Consider the following 20,101-nt stretch of genomic DNA (forward strand, 5'->3'; position numbering starts at 1 on the left):
GAGCACGAGGTAGCGCCGATACAGTCATCAATGTAGCGAAGAAAAAGATGGGGGGTGGGGCCAGTGTAGTTGCGGAAGATGGATTGTTCACGAGGAGGTTGAACAGTTCATCCACTACACACGAGGAGGTTGAACAGTTCATCCACTACACACGAGGAGGTTGAACAGTTCATCCACTACACCAACACCTTCCACCCCGACCTCAAATTCACCTGGACAGTCTCGGACTCCTCCCTCCCCTTCCTAGACCTTTCTGTTTCTATCTCAGGCGACCGAATCAACACGGACATCTACTACAAACCTACCGACTCCCACAGCTACCTGGACTACACCTCCTCCCATCCTGCCCCCTGTAAAAACGCCATCCCATTCTCCCAATTCCTTCGTCTCCGCCGCATCTGCTCCCAGGAGGACCAGTTCAAAATACGTACAACACAGATGGCCTCCTTCTTCAAGGACCGCAATTTCCCCCCCGACGTGGTCGACGGTGCCCTCCACCGCATCTCCTCCACTTCCCGCTCCTCCGCCCTTGAGCCCCGCCCCTCCAACCGCCACCAGGACAGAACCCCACTGGTCCTCACCTACCACCCCACCAATCTCCATGTACAGCGCATCATCCGCCGTCACTTCCGCCACCTCCAAACAGACCCCAGCACCAAGGATATATTTCCCTCCCCTCCCCTATCAGCTTTCCGTAGAGACCACTCCCTCCGCGACTCCCTTGTCAGATCCACACCCCCCACCGACCCAACCACCACTCCCGGCACCTTCCCTTGCAACCGCAGGAGGTGCAACACTTGCGCCCACACCTCCCCCCTCACTTCTCTCCAAGGCCCCAAGGGAAACTTCCATATCCGCCACAGATTCACCTGCACCTCCACCCACATCATCTACTGCATCCGCTGCAGCCGGTGTGGCCTCCTCTATATTGGGGAGACAGGCCGCCTACTTGCGGAGCGATTCAGGGAGCACCTCTGGGCCACCCGGACGAACCAACCCAACCAACCTGTGGCACAGCATTTCAACTCCCCCTCCCACTCCACCGAGGATATGCAGGTCATTGGACTCATCCACCGCCAAACCACAACAACCCGACGGTCGGAGGAGGAGCGTCTTATCTTCCGACTGGGAACCCTCCAACCGCAGGGGATGAACTTGGACTTCACCAGTTTCTTCATCCCCCCTCCCCCCACCTTGTCTCAGCCGGATCCTTCCAGCCCGGCACCGCCTTCCTGACCTGCAGTCTTCTTCTTGACCTCTCCGCCTCCACCCTACTCCGACCTATCACCCTCACCTTGACCTCTTTCCACCTATCACATTTCCAACTCCCCTCCTCCAAGTCCCTCCTCCCTACCTTTTATCTTCTCCTGCTGAACACTCTCTGCTCATTCCTGAAGAAGGGCCTGTGCCCGAAACGTCGAATCTCCTGTTCCCTGGATGCTGCCTGACCTGCTGTGCTGTTCCAGCAATAAAGTTTCAACTTTGATCTCCAGCATCTGCAGACTCACTTTCTCCTCGTTCTTGTATATGAGTCAATGAAAGCAAGCATGCAGGTACATCAGGTAGTGAAGAAAGCTAATAGCATGCTGACCTTCATAACAAGAGGAATTAAGTATAGAAGCAAAGAGGTTCTTCTGCAGCTGTACAGGGCCCTGGTGAGACTGCACCTGGAATATTGTGCGCAGTTTTGGTCTCCAAATTTGAGGAAAGACATTCTGGCTATTGAGGGAGTGCAGCATAGGTTCACAAGGTCAATTCCCAGAATGGCGGGACTATCTTACGCTGAAAGATTGGAGTGACTGGGCTTGTATATGCTTGAGTTTAGAAGGCTGAGAGGAGATCTAATTGAAACGTATAAGATTATTAAAGGATTGGACACTCTGGAGTCAGGAAGCATGTTTTCGCTGATGGATGAGTCCCGAACCAGAGGACACAGTTTAAAAATAAGGGGTAGGCCACTTAGAACAGAGTTGAGGAGAAACTTCTTCACCCAGAGAGTGGTGGGTGTATGGAATGCTCTGCCCCAGAAGGCTGTGGAGGCCAAGTCTCTGGATACTTTCAAGAAAGAGTTGCATAGAGCTCTTACGGATAGTGGAATTAAGGGTTATGGGGATAAGGCAGGAACAGGATACTGATTGAGGATGATCAGCCATGATCATAATGAATGGTGATTCTGGCTCGAAGAGCAGAATGGCCTACTCCTGCACCTATTGTCTATAAGAGGAAGTGCTTGATGTCTTGAAACGCATAAAAGTGGATAAATCCCCAGGACCTGATCAGGTGTACGCTAGAACTCTGTGGGAAGCCAGAAAAGTGATTGTTTGGCCTCTTGCTGAGATATTTGTTTCATCGATAGTCACAGATGAGGTGCCGGAAGACTGGAGGTTGGCTAATGTGGTGCCACTGTTTTAAGAAAGATGATAAGGACAAGCCAGAGAACTATAGACCAGTGAGCCTGACGTCGGTGGTGGGCAAGTTGTTGGAGGGAATCCTCAGAGACAGGATGTATGTGTATTTGTAAAGGCAAGGACTGATTAGGGATAGTCAACATGGCTTTGTGCGTGGGAAATCATGTCTCACAAACTTGATTGAGTTTTTTGAGGAAGTAACAGAGAGGATTGATGAGGGCAGAGCGGTAGATGTGATCTATATGGACTTCAGTAAGGTGTTTGACAAGGTTCCCCATGGGAGACTGATTAGCAAGGTTAGATCTCACGGAATACAGGGAGAACTAGCCATTTGGATACACAACTGGCTCAAAGGTAGATGACCGAGGGACGTGGTGGAGGGTTGTTTTTCAGACTGGAGACCTGTGACCAGTGGAGTGCCACAAGGATCGGTGCTGGGTCTTCTACTTTTTGTCATTTACATAAATGATTTGGATGCGAGCATAAGAGGTACATTTAGTAAGCTTGCAGATGACACCAAAATTGGACGTGCAGTGGACAGTGAAGAGGGTTACCTCAGATTACAACGGGATCTTGACAAGATGGGCCAATGGGCTGAGAAGTGGCAGATGGAGTTTAATTCACATAAATCGAGGTGCTGCATTTTGGGATAGCAAATCTTAGCAGAACTTATACACTTAATGGTAAGGTCCTCGGGAGTGTTGCTGAACAAAGAGACCTTGGAATGCAGGTTCATACCTCTTTGAAAGTGGAGTCACAGGTAGATAGGATAGTGAAGAAGGAATTTGGTATGCTTTCCTTTATTGGTCAGAGTATTGAGTACAGGAGTTGGGAGGTCATGTTGCGGCTGTACAGGACATTGGTTAGGCCACTGTTAGAATATTGTGTGCAATTCTGGTCTCCTTCATATTGGAAAGATGTTGTGAAATTTGAAAGGGTTCAGAAAAGATTAACAAGGATGTTGCTCGGGTTGGAGGTTTTGAGCTATAGGAAGAGGCTGAACAGGCTGAGGCTGTTTTCCCAGGAGCTTGGGAGGATGAGGGGTGACCTTATAAAGGTTTACAAAATTATGAGGGGCATGGATCGGTTAAATAGGTGAAGTCTTTTCCCTGGGATTGGGGAGTCCAGAACGAGAGGGCATAGGTTTAGGGTGAGAGGGGAAAGATATAAAAGAGACTTACGAGGCAATGTTTTCACACAGGTGGTACGTGTATGGAATGAACTGCCAGAGGAAGTGGTGGAGGCTGGTACAGTTGCAACATATATAAGGCATTTGGATGGGTATGTGAATAGGAAGGGTTTGGAGAGATATGGGCCGGGTGCTGGCAGGTGGGATTAGATTGGGTTGGGAGATCTGATCAGCATGGACGAGTTGGACCGAAGGGTCTGTTTCCATACTGTACATCTCTATGAATCTGTGACTCTAATCCCCATTTTTCTAGCTTCTCCTTATATTTTAGAACATAGAAAAGTACAGCACAGAACAGGCCCTTTGGCCCATGATGTTGTGCTGTGGTTTAATCCTAATGTAAAATATAATAACTTAACCTACACACTCCTCAACTCACTGCTGTACGTGTGCTTATCCAGCAGTCGCTTAAATGTCCCTAATTACTCTGCTTCCACCACCACAGCTGGCAGCGCATTCCATGCATTCACAACTCTCTGCATAAAGAACCTACCTCTGACGTCTCCTTTATACCTTCCTCCTAATATCTTCAAATTATGACTCCTCGTACCACTCAATCCTGCTCTGGGGAAAAGTCTCTGGTTATTGGCACTATCTGTTCCACTCATTATCTCTTATACCTTGATCAGGTCTCCTCGCTTCCTCCTTCTCTCCAGAGAGAAAAGTCTGAGTTTATTCAACCTTTCTTCATAAAGCACGCCCTCCAGTCCAGGCACCATCCTGGTAAACCTTTGCACCCACTTCAAAGCCTCTGTATCTTTCCTATAGTAGGGCGACCAGAACTGGACATAATATTCTACGTGTGGTCTCAACAGGGACTTGTAGAGCTGGAGCAAAACCTCGCGAATCTTAAACTCGATCTCCCGTTAATGACAGCCAAAACACCATATGCTTTCTTAACAACCTAATTCACTTGGCTGGCAACTTTGAGGGATCTATGTACTTGCACACCCAGATCCTTCTGTTCCTCCACATTGCCAAGAATCCTATCGTTTATCCTATAACGACGTTTGAATTCCACATTCCAAAATTCATCACTTCGCATTTATCCAGGTTGAATTCCATCTGCCATTTCCCAGCTCTGCATCCTGTCTATGTCGCGCTGCAGCCTGCAGTAGTCCTTGATTCTATCGGCGACACCTCCAATCTTTGTGTCATTTGCAAATTTACCAACACACCCCTCAGCCTCCTCATCCAAGTCATTTATAAAAACTACAAAGAGCAGAGGCCCAAGAACAGAGCCCTGTGGGACTCCACTCAACACTGACCTCCAGGCAGAATACTTTTCATCGACAACTACTCTCTGCCTTCTGTCAGCCAGCCAATTCTGAATCCAAATAGCCAAATCTCCCTGTATCTCATACTTCCTGACTTTATGATTAAGCCTACCATGGGGAACCATGCTGAAGTCCATATACTCCACATCCACTGCTCAACCTTCATCGTCCTGTCTTGACAGCTCCTCAAAGAACTCAATAGGATTTGTGAGACATGACCTGCCCCTCACAAGGTCGTGCTGATTGTCTTGAATTACACTATGCTTTGCCAAATTGTCATAAATCCTATTCCTTCAGAATCCTTTCCAAAACTTTGTTGACCATAGACGTAAGACTGACTGGTCTGTAATTGCCAGGGATTTCCTATTACCCTTCTTGAAAAGAGAAAAAACATTCTCCTCCTTCCAGTCCTCTGGTACAACTCCTGTGGCGAGTGAGGAGGCAAATATCCCTGCAGCGGCTTAGCAACCTCCTTTCTCGCTTCCCGGAGCAGCCTAAGATAAATCTGGTCTGACCCTGGGGACTTATCAATCTTAATGTTTTCCAAAATTTCTAGCACATCAACTTCATCAATCTTGATCTGGTCAAGACTGTATCCCAGCTCCTCAAAGTTTTCATTCACAACAAGGACCCTTTCCTTGGTGAAAACAAAAGCAAAAAACTCATTTCGGGCTTTCCTTATCTGCTCAGACTCCACGCACAAGTTCCCTCCGCTATCCCTGATCGGCCCTAGCTTCTCCCTGATCATTCTCTTATTCCTCACATATGAGTAAAATGCCTTTGGGTTCTCCCTAATCTTTCTTGCCAAGCTTTTTTCATGCCCCCTCCTGGCTCTCTTCAGTCCATTTCTGAGCTTCTTTCTAGCAAGCCTTATACCCTCTAATCCAGGCAGCATCCTGGTAAACCAGAATTGAACTCACTGAATCCTCATCCTCATCCTTTCTCTACCTTTTTTAAAAGAAGCCCTTATTGTATGTTTTTATATTCCTTGTTAGTTTGCTTACAATTATTTCTCCCTCTTTTTTATCTTTTTAGTTCTATTTTGGACGCTGAATTTGTCCCTGTCTCGATCAAATTGATCGATTCTTGCTCAGAATCTGCCAAGTTGAACTTAATATTTGAGCCACTTCCCATTTCGTATCACTTTTGCACCATTGATGTATGGTGAGTGTTATGACACTGGGTAAACTCTCCTGCTTCCTGTAAACCAGCAACACAGAAAAGATTTATCCTGTGCAGTAATCTGTGAAAATTCAAGCGGCGAAGAACAATTTAAAGTAAAAAGTTAATAACATTATTTCTTAAAACATAGAATAATTAATTAACAACTATTACAACTCCTCTCAAAGCTATCTTTTACCTTCCCTTCTATAATACTCGTCCAATAAAACTCCCGATTATGATTCACAAAACAGAACTTATTATCTCAACCAGCTTTTGGTTTTATCTATATTCTGGTTGTCTTTTCTTCTTCTTGGTGATTCTGCTTCACAGGTGCTGATCGATAAAGGTAGCTTTTAAGAGAGCTAATTTTTCAGGCAGTCTTTACATGCTGGTAGCTTGGCAGTTCTCCTCTCAACTATTCAATTTCCCTCGGTCTTTTATACCCCCCCAAAAAAAACATTGAATTGGCTTTTAAGATTGTCAGTATACTAAATTCAAACTGGATTGGAGTTTGGTATTTTTCGGGGTAATTTAAACTGATTGCCTTAATTCAAATCTGTTTTGTCATTTCCGGGTGACCAGCTACCCTCGTGCACCACCTACTGGGGTAACATATTAAATTGTAACTTTTTTCAGAACATTTGGTGCTGTCAGGTCGTTTTTGCTAGCTTTAACTCTCTTAAAGGTACAGTACACCCACGTCTTAATAGCATGAGACACTAACAACTCATTGGGAGTTTGGTCCTGCTTGAAACTCATTTAATCAGAATTATATATCAAGTTATATGAACTGCTAAGACTTAAGACTAATATTATTTTGGAAAATTGAGCTAAAATGTTGTTCTGTGGAATCTTTGCTTTAGTGTTGATTTCATTTTGCTTAATAAACCAAATCTATAGTCTGTAGTCTAAGATGTTCTCTTCCTGTGTGGTTAGTCCATTGATGCCAGTTTTGGCTTGTGGTGGTAATCCAGCGTGTAACTTTGGCAAAGATTCCTTTTCTGACTTGTTGCTTCTGGTGTAAGCTCATTCTTTGGTTTGTTAGCGATTTAAAGGTGAGGGGTAATAATGTTTATGCCTCTTTGTTTGCAAGTCTTTCCATAAACAATATATCTTAAAAAGTAACAATGGATTTCTTCCATGCTTGGTACAAAAATAGGGCTTGACCTAAAGAAAAGCAAATTAGATTTTGATGAAGAACAAATTGACTTTTCATTGGAATGTTGAGAGTTATAATGTTTAGAATATTTTGGATTGTCTCAACTGTTTTGCTGGAATTTGTCATAGCTGTCAAAATTCAAGCAGAGTTTAAAGAGTAGGTTGTTGGATTTAGATTAGTCTACAGCCTCCTCTTTACATGCGACATCTCAAAAAATAATTTTTTTTCAGCTTTGCATTTGCAGCATATGGGTCAGGCAAGGAAAAGCCTCAAGAAAAAAAGTTGTGCAGTTGTAATAATGTTCAGTTAATGCAATGTAGTGGAGTACGTGTTCTGACAAGTGCACTATTCACTTACAAGAACTGTGGCTTATCTGTGGAAATGTATATTGGTATTGGGCATGCAAAGTATCTATACAGGTACAAACAATAAAGAACAATACATCACAGAACAGGTCCTTTGGCCCTCCATGCCCATGCAGCCACACTTTACCCTTCCATACTAAATCTGTCTTCACTTACAGGATCCATATCTTAAGAGCAATCTTATAAACTTCTATTAAGTCACCCCTCAACCTCCTGCTTTCCAGTGAAAACAAACAAAATCTATCCAACCTTTGTTAATAGCTGAAATCCCCCATTCCAGGCAATATCCTGGTGAACCTTTCTTGTACCGTCTCCAAAGCATCCATATTCTTATGGTAGTGTGGTGACCAGATCTGTATGCAATATTCCAAGTTTTGCCTAACTAAAGTTTTATAAAGCTGCAGCATACCTTGCCTGTCCTTATACTCAGTGCCCCTTCCACTGAAGGTAAGCATACCAAAGCCTTTTTTGCTACCTTATCTACCTGCGCTGCCACCTTCACTGATCTGTGGATCTGCACACTCAGATCCCTCTATCATTATTCCTCCGAAGGGTTCTGTCAAACTCTGTATAATTTACGCCTGTATGTGACCTTCCAAAATGTATTACCGCACATTTGCCTGGATTAAACTCCATCTGACATTTTTCTGCTCATGCTTCCAACTGATGTATATCCTGCTGTATCCTGTGACAATCGTCCTCACTATCCACAACTTACCACTCTTTGTATCAACTGCAGTTTACTAATTAGACCAACTACGTTTTCCTCTGAATCATTTATGTAGATCACAAGCATAGAGCATAGAACAGTACAGGCCCTTGATGTGTTAACCTTTTATCCTACTCTAAGATCAAACTAACCTATCTACTATCATCCATGTGCTTATCCAAGAGTTGCTTAAATGTCCCTAATATATCTGATGGTATCACCACCGCTGGCAGTGCATTCCATGCACCTACCCTCTGTGTAAAAGAATTGACCTCTGACATCTCCCCTGAACCTTGCTCCAATCACCTTAAAATTATGCCCCCATGTGATAGCCATTTCTGCCCTGGGGAAATGTCTTGGACTATTCGCTCTATGCCTCATCATCTTATACACCTCTATCAAGTCGCCTTTCACTCTTCTTCGCTCCACTGAGAAATGCCTTAGCTGCCTCAACCTTTCTTTATAAGACATGTCCTCCAATCCAGGCAGCATCCTGGTAGATCTCCTCTGCACCCTCTCTAAACCTTCCACATACTTCCTATAATGCGGCGACCAGAACTGAACACCATATTCCATGTGTGGTCTAATCAGGGCTTTACAAAGCTGCAACATAACCTCGCGGCTCTTAAATTCAATCCCACTGCTAATGAAAGCCAACACACCAGACATCTTCCGAACAACCCTATCAACTTGGGTCGCAACCTTCAGGGATCTGTGGACATGGACCCCAGGATCCCTTTGTTTCTCCATGCTGCTAAGAATCATGCCTTTAACCCTGTATTCTGCATTCAAATTTGCTCATCCACAATGAATCACTTCTCGCTTTTCCAGGTTGAACCCCATTTTCCACTTATCATCCTAACCCTAACCCTGTTGCAACCTACAACACTGTCCACCAACCTTTGTGCCATCAGCAAACTTACTATCCCACCCTCCCACTTCCTCATCCAAGTCATTTATAAAAATCACAAAGAGCAGAGGTCCCAGAACAGATCCCTGCGGAACACCACTGGTTACTGAGGTCCAGGCTGAATACTTTCCATCATCTACCACCCTCTCTCTTTTATCGGCTAGCTAATTCTGTATCGAGACAACCAAATTTTCATGTATCCCATGCCTCATTAGTTTCTGAATGAGCCTACCATGGGGAATTTTATCAAACTCCATGCTAAAAACTGCGTACACCACATTCACTGCTCTACCTTCATTAATATGTTTTGTCACATCTTTGAAGAATTCAGTAAGGCTTGTGAGGCGTGACCTGCCCCTCACAAAACTATACTGATTATCTCTAATCTGTCCATGGTTTTCTCGTAAATCCTGTCTCTCAGAATCCTTTCCAATAATTTGCTGACCACAGACATAGTCATAGAGATGTACAGCATGGAAACACACCCTTCGGTCCAACCCGTCCATGCCGACCAGATATCCCAACAGTGGCCAACCAATATCCTGAGGTAAAAACAATGACTGCAGATGCTGGAAACCTGATTCAATATCCTGTACAGCCGCAACATGACCTCCCAACTCCTGTACTCAATACTCTGACCAATAAAGGAAAGCATACCAAATGCCTTCTTCACTATCCTATCTACCTGCGACTCCACTTTCAAGGAGCTATGAACCTGCATGGTCTGTAATTCCCAGGGTTATTCCTGTAGTAACTTTGGGTCTATCCTGTCTGGCCCAGGGGACCTATCCATCCTCATGTATTTCAAAATTTTCAGCACATCATCCTTCCTAAATTCAACCTGTTTGAGCATATCAGCCTGTTTGACGCTGTCCTCACAAATGATGAGGTCCCTCTTGATAGTGAATACTGAAGCAAAGTATCCATTAAGGACCTCCCTTACTTCCTCTGACTCCAGGCACAAGTTCTCTCCACTATCCCTGATCAGCCCTACCCTCACTCTGGCCATCCTCTTGTTCCTCTCAAAAGTGTAGAATGCTTTAGGGTTTTCCTTAATCCTACCTGCTAAAGCTTTTTTTTTGCCCCCTTCTAGTTCTCCGAAATGCATTCTTCAGTTCCTTCCTTGCTACCTTGTATCCCTCTTGGGCCCTGTCTGACCCTTGTCTCCTCAACCCGAAGTAAGCTTCCTTCTTCTTCTTGACTAGATGTTCCACATTGTTTGTCACCCAAGCTTCCTTCATCCTACCATCCCTTCCTTGCCTTCGTGGGACGAATGTATCCAGCACTATCAGCAAGTATTCCCTAAACAATCTCCACATTTCTGTAGTACATATTCCTGAGAACATCTGTTTCCAATTTAGACATCCCAGTTCCTGCCTAATAGCATTGTAATTCCCCTCCTCCAGTTAAAGACTTCCCCATACCATTTGTTCCTATCCTTCTCCATGGCTTTGGTAAATAACATGGAATTGTGATCACTATAATTCAAATGCTTTTCCACTGAGAGATCTGATACCTGACCTGGTTTGAGGCCAAGCACCAAATCCAATATGGCCTCCCCTCTAGTCATCCTAACTACATATTGAGTCAGGCTTCTTTCCTGGACACACCTGACAAAAACTGCTCCGTCCAAACTCTTTGAACAAAGGAGCTTCAGATCAATATTAGGGAAGTTAAAATCACACATGACAACAACCCTATTACTTGTGCACCTTTTTAAAATCTGCCTCCCAATCTCCTCCTCTGTGTCTGTGTCTCTGTTGCTATTGGTGAGCCTGTAGAAAACTCCCAATAAAATGACTGCTGTCTTCCCATTTCTTACTTCCACTCATACTGATTCTGTCGACAAACCGTCCTCACTGATCTCCCTTTCTGCAGCTTGATACTATCCCTGATTAGCAAAGCCATTCCCCACCTCACTTTTACCTGTCTATCTCCCCCCCATTCCCTTTGAAACATCTAAACCCAAGAACATCCAACAGCCATCCCTCCTCCTGTGATACCCAAGTCTCTGTAATGGCCACAACATCATAGTTCCAGGTACTGATCGATGTTCTATGTTCATCACCTGTATTCCTGAATAGTAGAGGTCTCAGCACACAACCCAGTGGAACAACACTAGTTACAGCCTTCCACTCTGTAAACCATCCTTCACTGCTACCCTCTGTCTCCTATGACTGAGCTAGTTCTGTATTTTTCTGGAGAGGACTTGAATTGTAACTGAAAAGGTGGAACAAGACACAACTATGGACTTCATTGGAAGCAACGTTTTCAGCTTTGGTGGAGTGAAAAATGTGAAATGTGATGAAAACAAGCAAAGAAAAGGAAATTGGGAACAAGTAAAAAGAAAGCAAAGATATTCAAAGTTTGTGCGAAGATTTGTAGCTCGGGTGCTCGTTGTTGTGGTTCTGTTCGCCGAGCTGGAAGTTTTTGTTGCAAACGTTTCGCCTCATGGCTAGGCGACATCATCTGTGCTTGGGAGCCTCCTGCGAAGCGCTTCTTTGATGTTTCCTCCGGTGTTTATAGTGGTTTGGCCCTGCCGCTTCTGGTTGTCAGTTTCAGCTGTCCGCTGTAGTGGTTGGTATATTTGGTCCAGGTCGATGTGTTTGTTGATGGAGTTTGTGGATGAATGCCATGCCTCTCGGAATTCCCTGGCTGTTCTCTGTCTGGCTTGCCCTATGATAGTAGTGTTGTCCCAGTCGAATTCATGTTGCTTGTTGTCTGCGTATGTGGCTACTAAGGATAGCTGGTCGTGTCGTTTCGTGGCTAGTTGATGTTCATGTATGCGGATTGTTAGCTGTCTTCCTGTTTGTCCTATATAGTGTTTAGTGCAGTCCTTGCATGGTATTTTGTACACTACATTCGTCTTGCTCATGTTGGGTATCGGGTCCTTCGTTCTGGTGAGTTGTTGTCTGAGCGTGGCTGTTGGTTTGTGTGCCGTTATGAGTCGTAGGGGTCTCAGTAGTCTGGCAGTCAGTTCCGAGATGCTCCTGATGTATGGTAGTGTGGCTAGTCCTTTTGGTTGTGGTATGTCCTCGTTCCGTGGTCTTTCTCTTAGGCATCTGCTGATGAAGTTGCGCGGGTATCCGTTTTTGGCGAATACCTTGTATAGGTGTTCCTCTTCTTCGTTTTGCAGTCCTGGTGTACTGCAGTGTGTTGTGGCCCTTTTGAATAGTGTCCTGATGCAGCTTCGTTTGTGTGTGTTGGGGTGGTTACTTTCATAGTTTAGGACTTGGTCTGTGTGTGTGGCTTTCCTGTATACTCTTGTAGTGAATTCTCCTATGATGTCGTACCTATGATAATAAGGAAAAGGCAAACACATAACCTCAACACCAAGGAGAGGGACGCACTGAAATCACTAAGAAACGATAAGAACATAATCATACTACCAGCAGATAAAGGCAGAATGACGGTCATCCTAGATAAATCTGATTACATCCAAAAAGCACAACAACTACTTGCAGATACCAACACCTACCAAAAGAGGGTGTTTGACCCCACCCCACAGCTCACCAATAGGATAAATAACACACTAAGGAATCTACAAAAAAACGGACAGATAACCAGAGCTGACCTACAAAGAATGAAACCGGAAAGCAACAACACCCCCAGATTCTATGGATTACCTAAAGTACACAAACCAGACATCCCACTCAGACCCATAGTATCACTACCAGGGACACCATCATACAAACTGGCCAAAGAACTACAACAGAAACTGAAACACCTGGTCAGCGGATCCAAACACTCTATACAATCAACACAGGAATTCTTGGACATCATCAGAAATATACACATAGACAAAGAAGAAACCATGATATCATTCGACGTGACAGCACTGTTCACTTCGATTGACAAAACCCTAGCCAGAGAAACAATAGCCAACCTACTGGACATACAGAACAGAAAACAGGACGCTGAACCTATCAACAAAGACGGCATACTCAAACTACTGGACTTGTGCCTCACAACACACTTCACATTCAACAACCAGATATACGAACAAATCAACGGAACACCCATGAGATCACCAATCTCGGGACTCATAGCAGAGGCAGTTATGCAAAGGTTAGAACAAACAGTCCTACCACAAATTCAACCCAAACTCTGGGTCAGATATATCGATGACACGTTTGTAATCATTAAAAACACGGAAATAAAAAAAACACACCGGATCATCAACGCCACACTCACAGGAATCCAATTCATGAGAGAAGAAGAAAAGGATAGCCAACTCCCATACCTAGACGTGATGGTACAGAGAACACCAGACGGAGAATTCACTACAAGAGTATACAGGAAAGCCACACACACAGACCAAGTCCTAAACTATGAAAGTAACCACCCCAACACACACAAACGAAGCTGCATCAGGACACTATTCAAAAGGGCCACAACACACTGCAGTACACCAGGACTGCAAAAAGAAGAAGAGGAACACCTATACAAGGTATTCGCTAAAAACGGATACCCGCGCAACTTCATCAGCAGATGACTAAGAGAAAGACCACGGAACGAGGACATACCACAACCAAAAGGACTAGCCACACTACCATACATCAGGAGCATCTCGGAACTGACTGCCAGACTACTGAGACCCCTACGACTCATAACGGCACACAAACCAACAGCCACGCTCAGACAACAACTCACCAGAACGAAGGACCCGATACCCAACATGAGCAAGACGAATGTAGTGTACAAAATACCATGCAAGGACTGCACTAAACACTATATAGGACAAACAGGAAGACAGCTAACAATCCGCATACATGAACATCAACTAGCCACGAAACGACACGACCAGCTATCCTTAGTAGCCACATACGCAGACAACAAGCAACATGAATTCGACTGGGACAACACTACTATCATAGGGCAAGCCAGACAGAGAACAGCCAGGGAATTCCTAGAGGCATGGCATTCATCCACAAACTCCATCAACAAACACATCGACCTGGACCCAATATACCAACCACTACAGCGGACAGCTGAAACTGACAACCAGAAGCGGCAGGGCCAGACCACTATAAACACCGGAGGAAACATCAAAGAAGCGCTTCGCAGGAGGCTCCCAAGCACTGATGATGTCGCCTAGCCAGGGGACGAAACGTTTGCAACAAAAACTTCCAGCTCGGTGAACAGAACCACAACAACGCAAAGATATTATTTTGCATCCTGTGTAGTGATGTAGAATCCGGCAGAAACTTGCATTTTGGAAGGTTTATTTCCATTGTGTTAGTACATGATCATTCCACACTATTTTGAGAATTAATGTGTTTTTTTTATTTAGAGTTGACATAGAGTTTCATATTTACTTGATTATCTTAAATGTTATGTATATATTCATTCATAATTTTGTCTGCACAAGTAAAGTATCATATTGTGGATACTAGAAATCTGAAATAAAAAACAGTGCTGGAGAGTCTCAGCATGCCTGGCAGCATCTATGGAAGAATCAAAGTTAACCTTTCAAGTCTGATATGATTTGAAGAAAAGTTGTATTGGATTTGAAATGTTAAATCTGTTTCTCTTTCTACACGTGTTGCCAAACCTGCTGAGGTTCTCCAACATTACTGCTTTTATTTCTTACTTTTAAACTTCTCTCTATTCCTACCTCGTGTTCAAATTTTCTTTTTTATTTAGGGTGTAACTAGATTTCATCCATGTGAACTGAACTGTTAACAAAAACTCTCAAACCTGCTTTCATTCTCTTAATTAGGCAGTGCAGCATCAGCTTGGAGGGAAGGAAACTTCCAGCAGTGATTTACAGTCGATGGTTCACATTCTGACCAAAAAAGTTGAGGAGAATGAGGAAAGCTTCAGCCTCCTCCAGGAGCAGGCGGACAATTTGAAGGACCAGCTCAACAAAGAGAAAATCCAGTATCAGGAGAAGGAAGCAATGTACATGAAAAATGTGCGTACACGTTGTTATAACCCACTGGGGTAACATGTTGTACATCGAACCCCACTGTTCCAGAATTGTACCAAATGCTAATATTTTTTAAAGGTACACCCAGTGCCTTGATTGACCTGACTTTCAGATCAAGGTTGATAGAAAGCACAGACTATGTTTCTGTAACAAGCAAGAATTATTATTTATTATGTGTAATTAGACAACATATGAACAATATAAATCTTTGACATATGACAGAGCAGACTAAAGCTATAATCTCCTTAAACTCCCCCTTTGTGTGCACATACACTCATTGATAAACAAATAGGGGAAATAGATTATTGGAGCAAGTAGAAAAAAGCTGGAGAGTCAATTCCATGGTATTTGCTTCCTAATTCCAATGTTGAGATGATCATTCACATTTTTCACTCCACTCAAGCCTAAAATGTTGCTCCCAATCAAGTCCGTAGTAATGCCTTATTCCATACTCACAGATACAATTCAAGCTCTCTCAAGAAAGATATAGAACAAGTTTAGTCATGGAAGACAGGTTGTAGCAGTGGAAGGATGGTTTTCATAACGGAGGGCTGTGATTTATGGTGTTCTACAGGGATCAGTGCTGAGACTGCTGCTGTTGGTGATCTACATAAAAGATAAGGATTTGGAGGAAAACGTAGCTGGTCTAATTAATATGTTTGTGGATGTGGGTTTGCTCGCTGAGCTGGAAGGTTCATTTTCAGACGTTTTGTCACCATACTAGATAACCTCTTCAGTGAACCTCCGGCCGAAGCACAGCTGATGATTCCTGTTTTCTATTTATATGTTTGGGTTTCTTTGGTTGGTGATGTTAGTACCTGTTCTTTTTGTCAGGGGGTGGTAAATGGGGTCCAAGTCAGTGTGCTTGTTGGTACAGTTCCGGTTGGAATGCCATGCTTCTAATATGTTACCTAGTATGGTGACGAAATATCTGAAAATGAACCATCCAGCTCAGTGAGGAAACCTACATTCAGAACCTCAACCTGAGCTACAGATCTTCTCAAAACTCACTAAGTTTGTGGATGATACAAAGATTGGTGGAGTTGTGGATAGTAAGGAGGATTGTCACAGGATACAGCAAGATATAGATCAGTTTGAGGCATGGCAGAAAAATGGCAAATGAAGTTTAATTGAGACAAATGTGAGGTGATGCTTTTTGGAAGGTCAAGTGCAGGTGGAAGTTATATGGTGAATAGCCGGACCCTCAGCATACTGTTGTCCTTCTCTGGAAGCTTTCACTGGTTTGTAAGGAATACGGAGCAACTGACTCAAAGAACAAAGAAAATTTACAGCCCAGGAACAGGCCCTTCGGCCCTCCAAGCCTGAGCCAATCCAAGTGTACTGTCTAAAGCTGTTCGTCAATTCCTAAGCACCTGTATCCCTCTGCTCCCCACCTATTCATGCATCTGTCAGACGCAGCTTAAATGAATCTACCATGCCTGTCTCTACCACCCCTGCTGGCAACGCGTTCTAAATATCCACCACCCTCTGTGTAAAGTACTTGCTGTGTGTATCCGCCTTAAACTTTCCACCCCGCACCTTTTGAAAGCGTGACCTCTCGTTATTGAATCCTTCACCCTGGAGAAAAGCTTATCTCTATCCACCCTGTCGGTACCCTTCATGATTTTGTAACCCTCAATCAGGTCCCCCCTCAGTCTCCTTTTTTCTAATGAAAATAAACCTAACCTACTCAACCTCTCTTCATAGCTAGCACCTTCCATACCAGGCAACATCCTCGCAAACCTTCTCTGCACTCTCTCCAAAGCATCCATATCCTTTGGTAATGTGGCGACCAGAACTGTACACAGTATTCTAAAGTCTTATACAATGTTAACATGACTTGCCAGCTCTTATACTCGATACCCCTGTCCAATGAAGGCAAGCAAACTTATATACCTTCTTGATCACTCTATCCACCTGTGCAGCAACCTTCAGGGTACAATGGACCTGCACTCCCAGATCTCTCTCCCCGTCAACTTTTCCCAAGGCTCTTCTGTTCATTGTATAATTCGCTCAAGAATTAGTCTTGCCTAAATGCATCATCTCACATTTGTCTGGATTGAAATCCATCTGCCACTTTTCCGCCCAACTCTCCAGACTATCTATATTCTCCTGTATTCTTTGACAGTCCCTTATGCTTTCTGCTACTCCTCCAATCTTCGTGTCATTGCAAACTTGCTGATCATACCAACAGTGCCCTCTTCCAGATCATTTATGTATATTACAAACAACAGTGGCCCCAACACTGACCCCTGTGGAACACCACTGGTCACCTTTCTCCATTTCGAGAAACTCCCTTCAACTACTACTCTCTGTCTCCTGTTGCTCAACCAGTTCTTTATCCACCTAGCTAGAACACCCTGCACACCATGTGACTTCACTTTCTCCATTAGTTTCCCATGGGGAACCTTATCAAACACCAGACTAAAGTCCATGCATATTTCATCAATAGCCCTTCCTTCATCTATCAACTTGGTCACTTCCTCGAAGAACTCTATTATGTTGGTAAGGAACGATCTTCCCCGCACCAAACCATGTTGCCTATCACTGATAAGCCCATTCTTTTCTAAATATAAATAGATCCTATCCCTCAGTACCCTCTCCAGCAACTTTCCCACCACTGACGTCAGGCTCATGGTCTGTAGTTATCCGGAATATCCCTACTTTCCTCCTTGTACAGGGGGACAACATGAGCAACCTTCCAGTCCTCTGGTACCTCACCTGTATTTAAGCATGCCACAAAGATAATTGTCAGGGCCCCAGCTATTTCCTCTCTTGCCTCCCTCAGCAACCTGGGATAGATTCCATCTGATGCTGGGGATTTTTCCACTTTAATAATCTCTAGCCTACCCAGCACATCTTCCCTACTTATGCCAAAGTGATCCAGACTAATCAAACTTCTATCTCTAATCTCAAGATTCATCATGTTCCTCTCCTCAGTGAACACTGATGCAAAGTAATCATTCAGAATCTCACCCATTCTCTCAGGTTCGACACACAGTCTTTCTTCATTATCCTTTAGTGACCAATCCTTTCTCTAGTTACCCGCTTGCTTCTTATATAAGAATAAAATGCTTTGGGACTCTCCTTAATTCTGCTTGCTAAAGCTATTTCATGACCCCTTTTAGCCCCCTTGATTCCTCGTTTAAGACTTGTCCTAGTCTTCCGATATTCCTCCAGGGCCCATTCTGTTCTTAGCTGCCTTGATCTTATGTACGCTTCCCTTTTCCTCTTGGCTAGTCGTACAATTTCACCTGTCATCCACGGTTCACGAATCTTGCCCTTCCTATCCTTTGCGTTCAGCGGGACATGCCTATCCTGCACTATCTTTAACCTATCTTTGAAAGCGTCCCACATCTCAAATGTGGACTTCCCTTCAAATAGCTGTGTCCAATCCACATTTCCAAGCTCCTATCTAATTTTGATATAATTGGCCTTGGCCCAGTTTAGTACTCTTCCCTTAGGACCACTCTTCTTTATCCACGAGTATTTTAAAACTTACAGAATTGTGGTCACTGTTCCCAAAGAAATCCCCATCGCAACTTCTACCACCTGTCCTGGCTCCTTTCCCAGTACCAGGTCCAATATGGCCTCTTCCCTCGTCGGACTATTGACATACTGCTCTAGAAAACTCTCCTGGATGCTCCTTACAAATTCTTCCCAATCCAGACCTCTGACGCCAAGTGTATCCCAGTTAATATTGGGAAAATTAAAATCTCCCATCACCACTTCCCTATTGCCACTACATCTTTCCATAATCTGTTTACCTATTTGTTCTTCTACCTCCCACTCACTGTTGGGAGGCCTGTAATACAGCCCCAATAATGTAACTGCACCCTTCTTATTTCTCATCTCCACCCATAATGCCTCACTACCCAAGACCTCCATAGTGTCCTCCTTTAGCACAGCTGTGATATCGTCCCTGATCAGCAATGCAACTCCACCCTCCTCTTTTACTTCCCTCCCTGTCCTGTCTGAAGCGTCTATATCCTGGAACATTTAATTGCCAATCATTACAGGGACAGGATTGGCTGTTGCAGGTTCCAGGATTTAAATGTTTTAGTAGGGTCAGAGGTGGGGGTAAAAGAGGGGGAGGTGTGGCATTGCTTGTCAAAGATAGTATTACAGTGGTGGAAAGGACGATGGATGAGGACTTGCCATCTGAGGTAGTTTGGGCTGAGGTTAGGAATAGGAAAGGTGAGGTCACCCTGTTAGGAGTCTTTTACAGGCCTCCTAATAGTCCTAGAATCATTGAAGAAAGGATAGGGAAGGTGATTCAGGAGATGAGTGACAGTAATAGGGTGGTTGTTATGGGGGACTTTAACTTTCCTGATATTGATTGGGAAAGCTATAGCTCAAGTTCGTTAGATGGGTCAGTGTTTGTGCAATGTGTGCAGGAGAGTTTCCTGACACAATATGTAGACAGGCCAACAAGAGGTGAGGCCATACTGGATTTGGTTCTGGGTAACGAACCAGGCCAGGTGTTAGAATTAGAGGTAGGTGAGCACTTTGGGGATAGTGACCATAATTCGGTGATTTTTACTCTCGTGATGGAGAGGGATAAGTGTGTACTACAGGGCAAGAGTTATAGCTGGGGTCAGGGAAATTATGATGTGGTGAGGCATGACTTAGGATGTGTGGCTTGGAAAAGTAGACTCCAAGGCAAGAGTGTAAATGATATGTGGAGCTTGTTCAAGGAGCAACTATTGAGTGTCCTTGATAATTATGTACCTGTCAGGCAGGGAGGAAAGGGTCGTGCGAGGGAGCCGTGGTTTAATAAGGAATTGGAATCCCTTGTTAAATGGAAGAGGGCGGCCTATCTCAAGATGAGACGTGAAGGTTCAATTGGGGCGATTGAGAGTTATAGGGTAGCCAGGAAGGACCTGAAGAGAGAGCTAAGAGCAGCAAGGAGGGGACATGAAAGGTCCTTAGTCGGTAGGATTAGGGAAAACCCTAAGGCTTTCTATAGGTATGTTAGGAATAAAAGA

The 20,101-nt window shown here is 44.2% G+C and overlaps 1 protein-coding gene across 10 annotated transcripts in view; it reads left to right on the top strand.

Annotated features, from left to right (window-relative positions):
- The window catches only part of LOC122554676 (uncharacterized), a 282,146-nt gene that overhangs the window by 49,954 nt on the left and 212,091 nt on the right, over positions 1-20,101 (top strand). For all 10 annotated transcript variants that reach the window (XM_087996227.1, XM_087996232.1, XM_087996228.1 and 7 more), the window contains exon 7: positions 14,904-15,098. In XM_087996227.1, the coding sequence (XP_087852353.1) occupies positions 14,904-15,098 (195 nt within the window). The remainder of the gene's footprint in view (positions 1-14,903; positions 15,099-20,101) is intronic.

The sequence above is a fragment of the Chiloscyllium plagiosum genome, unplaced genomic scaffold (genome assembly GCF_037043375.1).
Source record: "Chiloscyllium plagiosum isolate Xiang-an unplaced genomic scaffold, Cpla_swu_hap1 HiC_scaffold_18, whole genome shotgun sequence".
Lineage (NCBI taxonomy): Eukaryota > Metazoa > Chordata > Chondrichthyes > Orectolobiformes > Hemiscylliidae > Chiloscyllium > Chiloscyllium plagiosum.